Source organism: Rhipicephalus sanguineus, chromosome 7, assembly GCF_013339695.2.
Source record: "Rhipicephalus sanguineus isolate Rsan-2018 chromosome 7, BIME_Rsan_1.4, whole genome shotgun sequence".
Classification (NCBI taxonomy): Eukaryota; Metazoa; Arthropoda; class Arachnida; order Ixodida; family Ixodidae; genus Rhipicephalus; species Rhipicephalus sanguineus.
In genome coordinates, this window is record NC_051182.1 from 12099583 (window position 1) to 12118250 (window position 18668).

The window sequence follows — 18668 nt, forward strand, 5'->3', positions numbered from 1 at the left end:
TCTGTTGCAAGGACGGCGGCGGCGTACACCATTGCCGGACTTCAACCAATGTCGGCCACTCTCGTGAAGAAACACCGGCAGAGAAGTCATCATAGTCATCATAGGCCATCTAGCCTCAGCGACAATGACGTAGTACGCTTGAATAGAACTTCATGGGCAAGGAAAGCTAAGGTGGTCGGATCGGCCGGCCGACGATTCTTTTACGTGCGCACAGAGAACAGCACCACGCTGAGGCGCAACTGTCGGCATCTTCTGGCGACGAAGGAACCATATAATGGTGGCTCATCAGACGACGAAGATATTGCCCACAACCACACCCCATGTCAAGGCGTGGCGTCATCGACCACCGCAGACTCACCCGCGGTAGCTCGGCAGCCGTTGCCTGAACCACTGACACGTAGCCTACGACAGGCGCGGCCGCCAGAGCGTCTGGGTTAGGACCAGCAGTTCTAGCAGACAAGCCAGCGGCATTAACTTCGTCATGTAATTACTGTATGGAATAGGATGTATCATATCTGATGAAAGCGCATGCGCTATCTACATCCATGATTGCCACGTGCATACACCTGGCCTTCACTGTTACTAACCCTTTCCACCTTCGACTATAAATAACAACGCAGAATAAACAATATCGTTAATTGTTTCTTGACAACCCAGCTGTCCAGTCTGTTCATTCCACACTCGAATGAAACACTTTGTGCTACTGGGTGTGGTCGCCTGCGTTCGCGCTCGCCACCGTATGTTTAGAAGGTATCAGCAGACAGCTGGTACCTTTGTATATATGCGCTCAGCGCAAAGTTTTCGTTGAACCCACAGATAGCACGAAGGCCACTTCGCTCGCTGCAACGACCACGTTTTTTTGAAGGTTCCTCGCCTTACTTCCCATTGGTGTCTATCACATTCACCGCTTCGCCCTTGCGGCAAAACAGAATTTTTTATCTCAGGAACTTAAGAAACTCCCCCAATCTTTATTTTCTTCAATTTCAATCGTTTCGTGTTCCTGGATACCTTCATGTGAATTGGTAAGAAAAAAAAAAGAAATTGAGCATGCGAATACAGACATGTGAAGGTGCTTCAAAAAGAAACAATTCAGTACTCAAACCAAGATTGAAGGTCATGCTTGACTCCTAATTTTTGATGAAGTGCAGGTTGATAATTCTGTGTGTGCTTCTCTGCAAATATAGAATTTTGTATTGCATTACTTGAAGGTTTTAATTGTATTGCACTGAACGAGTGCCGTTTTCCGTGCTACGCAGGCAATCCTCAACAGAAGGCTCTAGTGATCGGCGGCGAAGTCTGCCTTTGGGCAGAATACATAGACGCCACAAATATCATTAGCAGGACTTGGTGAGTATTTGCCTTATCTGCATAGTCTAGCATACCTGTCACCAGTGCTGGGCAGTATCGAAGTTACATGTATCTTAGATACTATCTTAGATACACTTTGGGTATCTTGTATCTGTATCGCGATACGTCTCGCAAGATCAGTATCTGTATTTCCGATACATTCGATAATGTATTGTGTATCTAAGATACAAGATACTCCTATAGGAACACCACCGTACGAAACAATAGTCGCTGGCTTCATTCCGCTTCTCAAGTAGGTACTGGTGCCACTAAACCGCCTGAATAAAACTAAGGGCAGTGACATAATTCTATTTTTCTGGCAGAGTCCACCAGCGAGGGCAGGCGATGAGGCGTGCGCGTCCGCTTTAGTTGAGCAGAGCAACATGACAGCGCTCGCGCAGTCTCGACAGAACAAGCGCGCGAACGTCTATGCTTAGCTCACGCCCTGGATTTTTTCTCGATTTTTTTTTCTTTTTACCTGTGCCAGTGTCATGACACTTACCCTGATCCACTGTACAGCGCCGCGTACCACAACGCATACGGTGATTATCGCGCATATTCTGATGCCGCTATCTTGCGTGGTGCTTCGTTACGAAATCTGAAGCACATAGGGTTGCTTTGCATCTCGTGGCGTTTACACATCAGCGATTTGAAGGATTTTGTAGATGTAACTTAGACTTACATGCGATTGACTTATGTGCAGATAGGATCCTAACTATAGCACTGCTAGATCTAATAGAGCAAGCGTTTACCTAACAGAAGATATCTTCGTGCGCCAGAACTTTCGAGTCCCGGCCGCGGTGGTCGCATTTTCGATGGAGGCGAAAATACTTCAGGCCCATGTACTTCGATTTAGGTGCACGTTAAAGAACCCCAGGTGGCCGAAATTTCCGGAGCTCTCCACAACGGCGTACCTCATAATCGCATCGTGTTTTGGGAAGTTAAACCCTAACAATTATTAATATTTTTATCTTCCCGCTATCTTTCTTGAAATATTTTTTGAAATAATAATTTGATCGTTAGCACAAGTGCTTTCTTAGTAGTCCTTAGTAGTCCTTAGTAGACCTAGGGCTCTGAACTGTTTTTTTTTTTTGGTCCGGTCACAGCAATACGTCTCTTGTAACGTGCTGCCAAAATACGCTCTCTGCTTTATTCTTACTTTGATCTGTCTGCTTTATTTCTGCTACTCTTTGCGCATTTATATTTCACTTGAGTTTACTGTCTGCCAAGGCGAGTTTGAAAATAAATATGTAATTATGTGGGCGCGCACTGAGTATACAGTACCTACTTACTGCTTATTAAAACGGCGAAATTGAGTTTGCACTATAATAATGGAAATATTAGGACCCATCTTAAAGTTGTTAGGAAGGGGATTTTAGAAAAATTGCTATACTAAATGATCCGTTTTTCTCGTGAGCCTCCCAACGACCGTTTCAGTGAATTTTGCAAAGGCACTAAGTCTTTTTATTGTCTTACATTAAGAAGGAAGTTGACGATACTTCATGCTTAATTATCATACCTATTAGGGGTGCCGCCTGTATCGTGTTTCAATACTTATTCACGATGAATGTTTGATACAGATCGACTTTTCTATTTTATTTATGTCTATTTGTTTTTCTTTTTGAGGCCTCTAATTTTTTTACTATTACTAATCGCCAGATAATCGGAGGTGTATGTGGCAATAGCGTAAATAGCAGCGGTGTCCTTCGACGATTTGTACAAGTGCACTGCCACGCACTCTTATTTCTTTATTTTGGTATGATCGGATTTAAACCACAAAAGAAATATTAGCAGCGCTCGGCTCAAGCCGCGTCGCGATGTTTCGAAATCTTCGCGATCATTTGAGATTGTTCCGTTAAGATTACGCGCGAATCCCAGCCGCGGCGGCCATATTTCGATGGAGGCGAAACGCTAGAGGCCGGTGTACTTAGGTTAAGGTGCACGTTAAAGAACCCCAGGTGGTCGAAATTTCCGGAGCCCTCCACTACGGCGTACATCATAATCATATCGTGGTTTTTTGATGCAAAACCGCAACAATTATTACTAAAATTATGCGCAGGTTACGAGCACTCTAGTTCATTGCTGAGCTTACGGAAACACCAGCGGTAACACTGGAAGGTTCGATCGCTGATGTGTAAAAGACCACGCTTTCCGCCGATGATCAGAATACCGAAGGCCCACGACTTTTATTGCCACGAGTTACTTAGTTTTCTGGGAGCATGCTTGCCCGGTGCGCAGTCTCGTCTCTAACAGAGTGACCGCCGCCTTCTTCATCGTCACCACCGTGTGACACTACAATAGGTATTAGGCATTTCTGGGGTGCACATGTTCTCTCGTTGAAGAAAAATTGTTAAAAGATTGCACGTTAGTGAGTATGTTGATAACGAACGCTTTACACCAGCAGATAAGTAGAATATGAAAATTCACTGCAGTTTTATAAGCTTTAAGTATACACAATGCGTCACAAAAAATGTCGCTAGCAGCGTCGTTGCTGTTGTACACCGCGGTGATTCGGTATTGCGTAAACGGTGTTTAATAGACAAGGTAAAACTCTACAGCGGCATTTCCGCCATCGTGCGAAGGCTTCTCATTGAAGTTCTTGTGATTAGATGGCGACCCGCTAGCTGGTCGGCAAGCTGAGCAGCGTCTCCCCATCAATTACAAAAATGACAAGCAAGAGCCGCTGTCAATGAAGAGCTGTCCTGTTCAGCAGCCAAAACAAACCCCAATAAGTTCTGTCGGAAGTAAACTGATGCACTTTGAGCAAGAAGGACAAAACTGTTGAGATACTAACAGACATCTCATTAAAATGAACCAAATTGGTCGCATTAAAGACATTTTCGAGCAAACCTTTTCATGCATAGGCGGTCGCTACTACGTTATGGGGGTCTATAATAACAAGTTTGCGAATGTATCGAAGCATCTTAAGATACAATTGTCAAGTATCGTATCGGATACAATTATTGCGGTAGTATCTTGTATCTGTATCTCCAATACTTCTTGCCCGAGTATCTTGTATCGTATCGCGATACAATTTCAAAGTATCTTTGCCGAGCCCTGCCTGTCACTATAACTAACTGCAATGTTTAGCTTTCACTTCCTAGCACTTGATATAGTTGCTTTAAATATTCGGAGTCTGCGCGCGCGCCGGCACCAGTGGGTCTGCCGCGGCTGCGACGCCACTCCTCCCGAACGCGCAGACCAGCAGCGGCGAGTCGCGCGCGGCGGTGGCGGAGAGCACGTGAGACGCCGGCTCCGGTGAGCCAGCTGTGTGACATCACTGATCCTCGCGCATGCGCAGCACGGCTCATGGGGATCAACGCGTAATCGGCTCCGCCTAGGCAAGTGTAGCTAACGCTACAAAAAAAAAACGGGTATGAAAATTTTCCGCCACTGGTAATATAGCCTACGACCTCTCGGTCTGCAACGATAAGCACCCAGCGCGCTACCGACTAAGCCAACGAAACACACATACAACACTCCACAAATGCGTCTTATATCTCTCACGCATTCTCTCTGCACGCCACTCTCTTTGCCGGGGCTACAAGCGGGACGAGGCGGTGCCGCTGTCTTTCAGCGATGACGTGAAGTAATGCATGAAGTAATGACCGAGCATAGGTCGGCAAGCTCAGTCTAACACAGACTCGGATCGAGCCATGAGTGTGAGTCTGAGTGAGTCTAGATGAGTAATATTTTGGTGAGTTTGAGTCCGAGCGAGTTCGGTTCAGACAAATTTTAGTGAGTCTCTGTCCGGGTGAGTCCGGCTGAGGAATATTTGGTGAGTCTGTGTCTGAGTGAGGCCTAAGCGCAAAATATGTTTCTTTAGTGAGTCTGAGTGAGCTCCCAATTTTTTTGCCGACATACGGTGGCAACTACTCAACTTCAACATTACTATGTTGATACTCACTTCTACTCACAGATACTTCAACGCCCTAGCGTTCATACGCCAGCTCAATATTTATTGATCACAGATGTGCCTTGACCGCTCTCTCCCTCGCAAAATTATTCAGGGCGGCCAAACACGCCAATGATGGCGGTCCTGAAATGAGACCACATTGGGAAATCGGTTGCGTGGTTGTTGTACCCCAGGCCCGCCACACCCGCGAGGTAGAAAACCAGGTTGCTGAGTTTGCCTGCCTCGTCCCATTTATTGGGTACGCTCACACGCTCGTACATCTCAAGCCAGTCCTCAACGTTGGTTCCATCCGCGCCGGTGAAGTTAGGAGGGTCGCGGATGGGGGGACACCGGGGCATGCTGTCGCTGCAGGGCGAGGCGTTTGCTGGGCGGCGTCTTGAGGCATGGTAGATGGAACGGTACGGGATCGAAGCGCCAGGGGCATCGAAGGGGACCGAAGCTGGTTTGACGGCGCAGCACCTCCACTAAATTGTAAAGGCTTTTATTAACGGCTCTAAGCGATGATGCACTACGGCGACAGTCAAGATGGAGCGCAGACTTGCAGCACGAGGGGCGTGCTCTAGAAAAAGAGCTGAAGAGGACGGCCCACTAGAAGGCGCTCAAGAGGACGACCCATTACAGGGTTCCAACGCTTTGCTACAAAAGGAAGTTCTTGTCAAAGATATCTGGTGTGAGTCATATCCTTCAATAAAAAAATGTGCTTACTGGATTGCAATCACTGATAACTCGTGTTCGAAGGTACGAGATCCAAATGCGCATTTTAGAGCACCGATTATGCGATATATTGGGCTAGTAGCATAGCGCGGGAAGATACACGGACAAAGAAAAAGTACGAGACGAACACAAGCGCCAACATTCAACAACGGAAATTTTTTTTTCAGGATGGGTCATATATACACACATGAAATCACGCGACCGTAGTGAGACATTTTCGTTTACAACTGATAGTAAATGAAAAATGGCGTTCAATCTTATCCCTCATACAGCAGTTTAAACATGGCAACCTAGCCATGACAACTAGCCAGTTTACGATGAACCAACAAGCTTATATTGGTACCCTTGTCAATATATTGGGGTTTAAGTGCACTGACAGCCTGATCGAACAAGCTAAATTTACTTTAACGAACTCATGAGTCGACTCCGTCAGGCGCACTCAGACTCAGATCGAGCCGTGAGTATGAGTCTGAGTGAGTCCCAGTGAGTAATGTTTGCGTAAATTTGAGTCTGAGTGACTCCGGTTGAGGAAAATTTTGGTGAGTCGGAGTCCGAGTGAGCCCTAAGGGCAAAATATATTCCATGAGTGAGCTTGAGTGAGCTCCACATTTTTTTGCCGGCCTATGCTTACTAGTGCCGATAGGGAACAATTCGGCTACGACGCATTTAACGCATGGCCTCCGAGATTGCGCGCTATCTCGGAGGTCATGGTTAAGCGTCTCAATACCAGCGAAAAACACTGGCCGCGTTGCTACTAAAAAGAAAGAAGACAACAGTTAGCCCAACACTAGAGAACGAAAACGGCAACGGCGGCTACAAGAAGACCCCGAAGCGATGGAAGGCCTACGCCAACGACGACGTGCCCGTAGATCTATGAGCGGGGCGAACACTTGGTTTCAGCGCGAGTTTGTCTCTGGTTGAACATCCATGTCGTGTCCAAGCTCCAGAGACTGTGTGGTTTAACTCGAACCTCTCGGCGCTGAGAATCAACGTAGTTATTACCTAGCATCACCTAGCAGCGACGTAGAAGTAACCTAGAAAGAACCTTCATCACCTAGCTAAGGCCTAGAAACAAGCTAGAAGCAACCAGATTAGCCTTCAGAATCGTCCACTTTCGCTGTTACAAGCCTTGCGCGGCTTAGTGCTTAGTGTAAGCTTCGCCAATTTCTTTTTTCTTATCCTTCTTTAACTCCAATTCTCCCTACCCCAAAATGCTGCGCCGTGTTTCCAGAAATGTGTCCGTTCCACTTCAATCACTATCCCTCCCCCTCCATGCAGTCAGTAGTGGGGAATATTTTGGCATTGAGGAGTGCGGGTCCGTTACTCTTAGATACCCTACTTTCACGTTATATATTATTTACAGTTTCGTGCGTTTAATGCTACCCCAGCGAAATTTTACTGCGGGACCGTATCTGACACTTCATCAGCGCACCGTAAAAGGATTCACCGCCTGTGCTGCTACATATTTTAAATGTAACAAACAAAACCTGACGTCCTGCAAGAATTTGATGCCTGTAGGCTCCTCAGGACCAACGATCAGGTATTACGAAACAGTTAATGAGAGACCGGTGACCCACTAAATCGCAGCAACACTCGGTGTAAACAGCATATTGTTATATTTACGTGTTAGACTATGCTAAGAAGTCTTCATTTACTTCAAAATTACCTTGTATTGAAACTCGGTCCCAACACAAACGTGTTGATTCCGTGCTGGCGAGCAATCTCAGAATCCTGTCATTCGTGTTCGTCATTCGTGTTCGTCATCTTGGTATACATCAAGCTAGCGAACCGGCCGCGAGCGCACCATGAGCGTGGCATGTAAATCATGCCTTACATGACATGTATGTTAGGATTTTCATTCCACCACCTGTTATTCATGTTCGTCATACAGTCACGCAACGATTTACCAATTTTGGTGTGTATTACGCTAGCGAACCGGCCGCCAGCCTACCATGAGCGTGAAATGTAAATCATGCCGTACCTGACATGCAAGTCATGGTTTTCATGTTAACCCCTGTTATTTACGTTCGTCGTACAAAAACATATCGCCATAGTGATTTTGGTATAGCGCCCAGAGACTATGGGATGTGAATCACGTCGTACATGACATGGGATTCATGGTTTGCACGTTAGGTCCAGTCACGTTCGCCATGCACTCTTGTCACGCTACACCAATTCTTGTATATATAAAGTTAACGAAGCGGCCGCAAGAGCACCAAGACGGTGGCGTGTAAATCATATGCGGCTCATTACTTGCATGTGATGATTTATGTGAGAGCAGAATTTTGGGCTAGTTCGTGTTCCATGACATCAAAATTTGCGCGACGAAAACACGGTCGGAGAATTCAAACCTTTTACAGTTTTCTCCTAATTCTACTTTTATCACCTGGGATTGCCAACATTTTTTGCAGAAGAGTGCTGTATGTATTGGCTCTTGCATTGCTCCCATTCTTAGTGACTGGTTTTTATCCCATTTAGATGATGACATTTTACTTCAAACGCAAGGCACGCAGTTTTTAAAATTTTTAGCTACGTTGACGACTTCCTCGTTTTTATTGACTGTCCTTCCAATCATATTGTTTTAGAAGCGAGCAAGGCGTCAGGCACGATTCAAAAGTGCCTAGCCCGCCTTCAAGTCAGGCATGAGCTGCCAGTGGAAGGGTCTATTCACTTCCTTGACCTTAGCCTAACCTTTCATGATAGCCACACGTGTTGGTCGTACGAGCCGCGAGCCAACAAACCACTCTTGCCGTACATGTCCGCGCACTCAAAGCTTGTTAAACGAGCCATAGTCAATTTGTGCTTCACGAACGCCCTCAGAAAGTCTTGCTGCCACGTAGTGGGCGCAAGCTTTGAGTAGCAAATGGAACGTTTGTCAGCGGCAATATACCCCAAACACGTGCTGGTGTCCGTCGCGAAACGGATTTTAAGAGCGCGACCCAGAGGGCAATTGCCGGCCGCTGATGCTCCGTCCGGCAGACTCCCCAAAGTAGTCGTTGTTCCCTACATGCATGGGATATCTCACAACTTGAAGAAGATTGCCCAGAAGGCAAACGTGAAGCTGGTGTTCTCGGCTCCCAATAAGCTCAGGAAGCTATGCAGGCTCACGGACCCAAATGTCGTCCCGCCAGACAAGTGCACTAAGCGGCACCGGAACAGGTTCGTTGAGTGTGCCGAACGTGTAGTGTACTGCCTCCCTATTTCGTGTGGGAAGCAGTACATTGGGCAAACCGGGCGATGCCTCAATGATCGGCTACGTGAACACCACAACAATGTAAAAAATGGCACCGGTGGCCTTTTGGCGATCCACTGTTGAGACTGTGGCTGCCTCCCTTCCTTTGCTCTATGTACGGTTGTTTCACGCGGCAGAACGCAGCTAATTCGCGAAGTGACAGAGGCAGAGGCGATTATTAAATTATGTGATCTGTGCGTTAGCTCACCATCACTGGCCCTCACTGATAAGGAGCTTGTGTTCCTAAGCTCTTCAAACATGTAACTGTTTGTTTTAACTCATTTTTATGCATGCGCGGTCTTTTCGCGTCGCGTCCATTTGCGCGCATGGGTGTTGTATACTCTTGGCAATATATAAGCAGATCGAGTGCCACAATAAATTCAGTTGAAAGTTTGCGCTGTGTTTGTACTTGTCTTCTCCTGTCCGTGTTCTCATCGCGCAAATTTTCATGTCTAGATTTTAATGTTATGACCTGTTGTGATGGTTACGGACGCTCGTCACTGTGTTTGTTGATGACGGACGAGAAAGGATTCATCTAGGCGAAAAAAAGAAGCTTTATATTGTACACTAGAGAAGAGAGAAAGATGGTAGGAGAAAGAACTATATATACAGCACTAAATGCCAAACATCACGCAACATGTGCGAGAGTCAGTCATGAATTAGTGGGCAGAGAGTCCGGCTAGGCTACAAGAGTGTCGAACGCGTATAGTTCCCGATTCGTGAAACAAAAACGCCGTCTCACAGTTTGGGTCCCCGTCGTCCCAGCATGATGCGGTCGTCGACGTGCGCGAGGACACAGGTGGCACGGCTGGCACGCTTGACGGCACACGTATGCGCTACCGTGTGCAGCGCCGTTGAGTCGGAAGTCGCGGCCAACCCAGCAGTACAGGTCGCAACTCCCGAGGACCCGGGTCAGCTCACGACCCGCGAAGACCGCACCAGGCAGGCCTCGCCCAGGATCCTGCCCTCGGCCACTGCACCCAGGCTGGAGCCGTTCGGCAGGCCTCGTCCTTGGACCTTGAACAGGCCACCGGAACTGGACCTTGGACAGGCTACCGGCCCTCGACCCGGCAGACACGTACTGCTCCAGCGCCCTCCTCAGGAACGTCGTCGCCCGGAGCTCGTCACCCCGCGCGGCGCACCGCTTCGTCCGCCTGTAGATGTAGATGTAGATGTAGATCCTGTACTGCTGGCTCACTTCGTGGCCTAAACCCGCGAGCTCTTCCCCGCACGTTCCTTCTTTTTCTGCTCTTCTTGTTCCTGTTTGGTTGTCGCCTTCGTGCCACCTGCCCTCCGCTCGTCTTCTTCAGTTTCGGTTTTCCCGCTTCTCGGCGCTTTTTAGTCCTTTTAGTCCCAAATCGTGCCTAAAACACACCACTTTTGTGTCCTTTCCTTACACCTGTCATTTATATTCGCCATACAGTCATCTTGTCACACTAATTTCGGTATACATCCCGTTAACGAAACGGCCAGGAGAGCAGAAAATGATAGATAGATAGATAGATAGATAGATAGATAGATAGATAGATAGATAGATAGATAGATAGATAGATAGATAGATAGATAGATAGATAGATAGATAGATAGATAGATAGATAGATAGATAGATACGTTTAATGTCGCAGAAGATCGCTAAAACGTGCTTCGCATTTAATTCCGACTTGGAATAGCACAGGGTGCTTTGCCCCATTCCCGCCGGTTGCTGCATCCAATAGTGCAGCTCCAGGCTTTCTTCGATGACTTGAATGCCTTGCGCTTAAGCGTCACAACTATACCGGATGTCGTAAAGTTCCTGCACGCTTTTCTAGGGCTATGAAAACGTCGCCCTCCAACCAGAGTTGCCAGTTCCGCTTACTATAGGCGGATTTGGGCTTTCTTTTTTTTTGGCCGAGTCGCTTGGGAATTATTAGAGTTGCTTGTCGCTTATTTGAACAGGAAAGTGTTTAATGCCGGGGTCCACCAAGACTACAGTGACGTATTTCCGTCACGGAAATGACGTCGAAAAAACATACACAATCAGATGGCAAAGAAAAAAAGGTACCGTCAACCGGCATCGAACCCACGACCGCTCGGTCCGCAGCAACAGATGCCGGGCACGCTATTCACTGCGCCACGATCACAGACTCCAGAGGCTTTACGAACGCGCCTTTTATATCGACCACTCTCCCGGTCGGCTGGGTGGTGTTGACCTCTGGGAGTGGTGAGGTAAAGTAATTCGTCATTGCTGTGGCCTCCGCGACTAGCACCTGCAACGCGTTACGCGTCCGTCCCATTCGACGCGTTTTCAATAGAAGTTGAATTCTGTCAATGCCTTAACACACCGCGAGGTGGCGACTTTTGCCCAAGCGTCGTAAAAGCGTCGGCCTCGCTCAGCATATAGCTCTGCGACGCGCGCCTGCCTCACCTGGCTGTAACACCGCGTGCCATGCTCACGCGCTCGTCCCGAGAAAAATCACCGCCGGGCTACCGGGGCGGCACGACGCGCTTTGCGTTTCTCTCTAGTCCGGCTGTGGTGTTCAATCACATTTTAACGTGCCGCGGGATGGCGACCAAGTTCTGCGTCCAATATGCGACGCTGTTCTGGCTATCACACCTCGTTCTCTGATTTCGCTTTCACCGTGAACTACTACAGCTACCACAAGGGTTTGTTTAATCATTTAACATGGACGTTAGTCGTCGGGATGGAGATGTACCACCAATCATCGAAGTGGGTGCATACACGCCAAAAGGCGCCGTTAGCTGCCAGACATCAATATACATTGTGCAAGCTCTCTTAATCAATTTGTACAGTACGCATTCGGTTACTTCTGTAAGGGCACGCTTTGCTTTCGTGTTATTCCGATTCCTATGACGGAGGGATCAAACGTGTTTTTTTGGTCTTACTAGCGCTTTTTCGGGAAATATGATTTTAGCGCCCGGCACGTGTATTTGTCGTCAAACACATGGCTTCAGTCAAAATATGCTACACCCCTCCTCCCCCCCCCCCCCAAAGCCCTCATCTAGCGCTCCTAGGCCCTTCTTTTCCTCCTGGCGACATTTATAAAGGCCCTACAGCATGCAGGAAGAAAAACTCAGGAGAAGCCCTGACGTCACTTTCAGTGAAGTCCCGCGAAGCGGCAAATCGGTTATTTTGACTCGGAAGATTCTTCTCTCTTGTTTAGTACAGTAAAGTAGAAGGCCCGTCTGTGCCTCCGGCTCGAAAACCACGTGGAATGCGTGGCGCGGCGCGCGTGTCCAATTCGAAGAACATGTATGGTTCCGCGGAACTGGATGACATGGATATTTCTGATGTATTGGAAACCAGTGACGATGACTCTGTGTAGTGTGCGGTTCTGAAGTGCAAGAAACAACATTCAGTGTTTTCAGTAATTCAAGCGCCTATTTTTAATATGTGAAATGAATAAATAATAACGAAAAAAGTTATATCAACACACTTTTTCACCTTCCATATGTGCTTGTAGTATTTTTTTCACACTATCAAATACTTTTCAAGAATGAGAACATTTTTTTGAACTTCCGCTTGTTTTGGGCTTATTCACAGGAGCGCCGCTGTTTCGGGCTTCTTTTGTGGTGATTATTCGCTTGTTTAGTCGGCGGCATCTGGCAACACTGCCTGCAACGCGCCGTGCGTCGGCGGTCGGGAGACGCGAAGCGAGCGAGCTCGGCCATTTCTGCGGCGAAGCCGCCGGCAGCGCACGGCGGTGAAGAAAAAAGGACTGCGTTACCTTTCTCATTTTAGTGACTTTATGTCCCAAGATCCTGTAGCGCCCTCCTCTGGGCGACGAACAAAACAAGAGAGCGCGCGACCTCAACAGAAGAAAAGGAGTACGGCGCTTGGCAATGGTACGTGAAGCCATGGCTCCGGTTTCCTGCTGTCGATTCTGGTCACTGACACATCTATCTGATATACACTGTGATTCTGGTTCAGCCGTCTGGTTCCTTCCCTCCTGTTGCATAAACCTAAAAGAGCCAAAGCGTTCCCAATACCCGCGCCACCGCGAGCCACCGCGAGCAACGCTCTTCTTTTTTCCTGGCCGACCGGCCACGAGTGGCGCAGCACTACAACCTAAAGATCGAAAACCACCGTGGGTCGTCAGCGATACGACGCAAACGCAACGCGGGCAACTATGCAGCATGGCCCGCGCCTAGCATAACTTTGATGTTTTCTTTCCCTCTGCATCTCTCTCGACACACTTTCTCTCCTCCCCTCACATCTCTCCTTCCCACCCTCACTTCCCTTTCTCGCCCCTTTACTATACAGGGCTATGCTATGCTCTGCTATCGTGTCTGGATAGCCGAGTAGTTACGACAATCGCGTTCGGATGGTGGGTGCGCGGGTTCGAATCTCGCCTCACCACAAGATTTTTCCCCGAAATTTCTCTCTTTTTTTCTATCTCTATGTACTCGCTCCTTCGCCCTTCAAGGCATTCCACGCTGGACCAATCGGCGAACGTCTTCTGGGAGCGAAACAGGAGAGGGTGAAGGTGAAGACGAGGACGAAGATAGCGCGTGTCGGTTCATGATGATGACAATTTTCTATCTACGACACACGGGCATTATAGCTCTGCTGCAAAAGGATTTTCCCAGGGATCTCCCTCTACAGTTTCTCGTTATTTATCCCGAATGTGTGTTATGCCGGGGTCGATCCATCAAGACTTCACTGGCGTATTTCCGTCACGGATATGACGTTGACGAAATGCACACTTTAACACATGAGAAAGAAAAAAACTAGAAAAAAAAGTTTCGCCGCCGCGAATCCAACCCGCGACATCTCGGTCCGCGGTGATAGGCGCCCGGCGCTCTACCAACTACACCACCGACACAATGCACGAAGTCCGCCAAGCACGCCTTATACTTCACACATACCCTCTCGCACGGCACTCTCTGTTGGCGGGACTGGGCGGTGCGGGACGGTGCCGCCGGTTCTGAGCGGTGAAGTACTGCGTGATAACACTGATTTAACATCCGACTGGTCGTTTTCGAGTCCTCCAGAGGCTCAAATATATATGGAAAATAGCAACTAAGCATCACTACTAAAATATACGGGCCAATGCATGATAAGGAAGGAGGAACATGACTAGCATACCTGCTTGTTCTTGTTGTAGAGCTTTAACTCTTTCGTTATTGCACCTATAAAACGGGGGCCCCACGCGCCGAGCGAGAGTGAACACTAGCGGTCGTCCTGTGCGCTTCTTTCTCTGTCCTTGTTTTGTTCCGCTATATTATCTATTTAAGTTAAGACCAACTAGCCCAAATTTCAGCTTTAACAGTGAAAATACGGGCTATCCTATCAACTAGTTGCACCATCAAGCACATTCTGTAGGCACTAATGTTCCGTTTCGTGCATAATTAGCGTTTTCCAGAGCGGCAGCTATTTTTAAAAGCGACTCAAAGGATGATGTGGACTCATGCATCAAACATGATGATGGCTCATGTAATATGGTTCGCTTGGTTTTTTTCGAGGAAATGACAGGAGAAACGGTAGCGATGCCCCCTGAGAAGTCTTGTTCCTTGGACAATGCATTGTCCGCAAGCTGTTTTTGTGCTGCTCCTAGCAGAAGTGAGGATGACGTTGACTCATCTAAATATACTTCGGATTATAAAAAAATTTCGGCAGATCCCACGTACCGTGGGAATCGATGTTATGCGAATCATGCGCGCGATGGTAAATGTGGCATAAGTTTTCATGTTGAGCGAAAGGTTACGGAAAGACGCTAGAGAAATGTGGAAGAGGTATAAACACACTCATATATGCTGAAGAGTCGCATATGTATTATATTACCAGTTGTTTACAGTTGCGTAACGATGCCAACAGCAATATGGGTGTTACCAACACCAGACGCGGTAAGCTGATATGTAGTGCTTATATTCTTCAATACTGGATAGCGCGAATCCGAACAGCACAACGAAGAAACACAAATGCGCAGGACAGGCGTTGCTCGCAACTAAGCTTCAGTCAGGAAAGTTCCCCTCGATATACAAACAGCCGAGTTGCACGGGCAGGCGCACTGCACGTACGTTACAGTCGCAGATGCAGTTATGACAGTTCCGTTACAGTTGTTATGCTTATACTTGTACGTTATGACTGAGAATGCACGCGAGTTTCATGAACGCGTGTGTATGTGTAGAAGGGGTCCTTGGCAGTTCTTGAACAAGGTCATCATCACCGTGGTTAGTGAGCACCAGCAGCTGGACCGGACTTGTTAATCGGTTCCGTTCGTGATCGCGGCTACTAGGGGTCTAAGTGCATTGAAGTGCGAGGTATACAGTACAGCTGGTGGAAATCCTGGATGCCTCTTACGATGAAATCATCTATGGCGTCTCCTGTCCTAGATGTGCAGCGAGGTCTTTTGATGCCCTGTCCACATCCAAGCCGTCTTTCACGCAGCATAGGGACCAGGCGTTGTTGGGTCTTGATAAATCAATGTTGAAGTCACCGGTAATGATGAGAGGCCTTGTTCGCTCGGCAGATTTATTGTAGGAAGCATTGACCCCGGTTTTTGCGTAATCGACGTGGTCCACATTGCGGACCACGTGAATGAGTGCATGGTAGTTGAGCGTCTTCTAGAGGTGTTCTGTCTTCAGTTTCCTCACTTTCCTTGTGTCCGCCACGGTGGTGTAGCGGTTACGTCGCTCTGCTGCTGACCCGAAGGTCGCGGGTTCGATCCCGGCCGTGGCGCTCGTATTTCGATAAATGCAAAATGCTAGATGGCCGTGTACTGTGCGATCTCGGTGCACTTTAAAGAATACCAGATGGTCAAAATTCCGAAGCCCTTCGCAACGGCGTCTCTCATAATCATATCGTGGTTTTGGGACATAAAACCCCGACAATTGTTATTATTATCACTTTGCTTGCGTGTCACTGTGTGTGTTCGCGTTTACTGTGTTGGTTGAGACTTTGTATCACCTGTGGCACATACCCGCATAACATAAACTCTGGTACGTGGGTATGTGCCACACGTGACTGAGAGAAAGGGTTTCATGACGTACGCGACAGGTATTTTGCCTTATTCATGCCATGACCAGTGAATCGTGTTCGTCATACACTGATCCCCTGCTATGCCAATTTTGGTACATTAGAAGTTATGGAGGCGACCAGGAGAGCGCCCAGACGTAGGCGGCTAGATAGATAGATAGATAGATAGATAGATAGATAGATAGATAGATACGTAGATAGAAACGCCCAAAGTGCCTGAGGTTCGCTAAGAAATGCTTCGCATTTAAAAAACTAGAACGAACCCGGATGGTAGTCAAGTGTTGATCAGTACGTTACACTTTCTATAACATCGATCTTTTACTTCGACTGAAATGTCGTTAGGGTGTTGCCAATATTATGTCTTTTATTTCCCGGTGTCTTAACAGTATATGGTAAAAATTTGGTGACATAACTGTCAACTAGCAGAGAGTAATGTCCAGCCCCAGGAAGCCACCCGGCCTGACCTCAAAGCAGTGTTGCGCAGTGAAGCAATATGTGTAAGAAGGAAAATCGGCGTTTTGGGCGTCCTTTTCACAGCGGAAGCAATAAACAGGATTTGCGTAAAAAATACTAGGCCTGCGCGGAAAGCGCAGCACAGACACAGCGAAAGCTGGAAGAGCGGCATTTGCAAAGCAGTTTCAAGCAGCGGCATGGCTTTGAGGCAGAATACTGGGCTCCCACACAGAGGGCCTTGGTGCGAACCCCGTTTTACTCTGGATATCTTTTTTTTAACACAAAAGTGTTTTATGCCGGGGTCCACCGCGGCTCCACTGACGCATTTCCGTCACGGATATGACGTTGTAAAATATAAAGACAAACATATGGCAAAGAAAAACCTCGAAGAAAAGTTCCGCCACCAGGAGTCGAACTTACGACCCCTTGATCCCCAGCGCGCGAAGCGACTCCGCCACAAACGGCACGTTATTTGTCATACTAGCGGCGTGCTATTTATATACACCATATGCCGGTGGCGGTACTCAGAAATCGGTGTACATCAGCGTGTTTTTCGTTATCACTAGCGAGATGGCGCGACGGGCTCGAAGGGAGTAGAGTTACTGTATATGCTACCTTTAGGTAGCAGAGTTGCGCATCTGTCTTCCAACGCCGCTAGCAACCAGGCATTGCGGAGAAGCTGCCGCCTGAGCCATTTTTTTTTTATTTCTTGACGCTGCCGCTGCAGCGAACTGAATTAACACTAGCCATCGACAGCCAATCGTTATCGCCGGTCTTCGACACGCCAGACACGGTAGGCATGTCGCCTGCAAAAACGAAGTGCGACTTCACCGTATAGCTGTGGTTGCTAGCCGGACTTATGCGCAACTCTGCTACCTAAAGGTAGCATATACAGTAACTGTAGAAGGGAGTAGAGTTACTGTATATGCTACCTTTAGGTAGCATATTTTATTTTATTTAGAAATACTGCAGGCCAATACTTTGGCCCAAGCAGGAGGGGCATTACAGAAAGAGAAAAAACAAACAAGCAAAAAAAGAAACGAAAATACAACATGCGTAAACAATGCCATATGAAATGTACATAGTGCGTAAAAAGAAACAGCAATCTCACCTCGACATCACTAACATTCACAAGAAAAATGGTTTGTCAAGGCAGCCATGAAATCGTTCGATTGAAATACATGAATAGGAAGAGAATTCCACTCGCTCACCGTTCGAGGAAAGAAACCGTACTTGTGGGCGTTTGTTCGCGCGAAAATCGGCGCAAGCAAATGTTCGTGAGTGTGTCTTGTTTTTCTCGTAGTAGGCCTACATACCGAAGAGGGCAAAACCATATTATTTTTCGCAGCAAGTGTATTGTGTAGTAGTACCAGACGATTAATTTTTCTGCGTGTTTGTAGTGTCTGTATACTGTTTTGTGACATTAATGAGGATGGGGAGTCTTTCCTGGCATATTTTCCGTATATAAACCTCACAGCTTTTCTCTGGACTCGCTCAAGTTTCAAAATGTCATTTTTAGTATGTGGGTCCCAGATTTCAGCAGCATATTCTAATTTTGATCTTACGATTGCATTATAAGCTAACATTTTAGTTCTTATAGGCGCGTGTTTAAGCTTCCTCTTTACGAACCACAGCTTCTTTAAGGCGGTTGAGCAGATATCTGAAATATGTGTTTTCCATGTTAGTTTATTGGTAAGAGTAACGCCAAGATACTTATATATTTCGACTTCGGCTACAGTTCTGTTTTCAAGCTGATAATGAAATTCACTGGGAGACTTTTTTCTGTTACGCGCAAAAGTACGGTTTTCTCCGCATTTAGCTGCATTCCCCAATTCAAGCACCACTCAGAAATTGCTACAAGACATCTCTGCAACTCTTCATGATCATCATGTGACACTATTTCCTTATATATAACACTATCATCCGCATATAACCGAATGGACACATTTGCAGGGATAACATCTATTATATCATTAACATAAATTAAAAACAATAATGGCCCTAGCACACTGCCCTGAGGAACTCCTGAG

The 18668-nt window shown here is 47.2% G+C and overlaps 1 protein-coding gene across 1 annotated transcript in view; it reads left to right on the top strand.

Moving 5' to 3' along the window:
* LOC119399292 (beta-hexosaminidase subunit alpha) overlaps positions 1 to 18668 on the top strand; it is a 589231-nt gene that overhangs the window by 506800 nt on the left and 63763 nt on the right. Inside the window, exon 10 of the mRNA XM_049417726.1 lies at positions 1257 to 1347. Coding sequence (XP_049273683.1) covers positions 1257 to 1347 — 91 coding nt within the window. The remainder of the gene's footprint in view (positions 1 to 1256; positions 1348 to 18668) is intronic.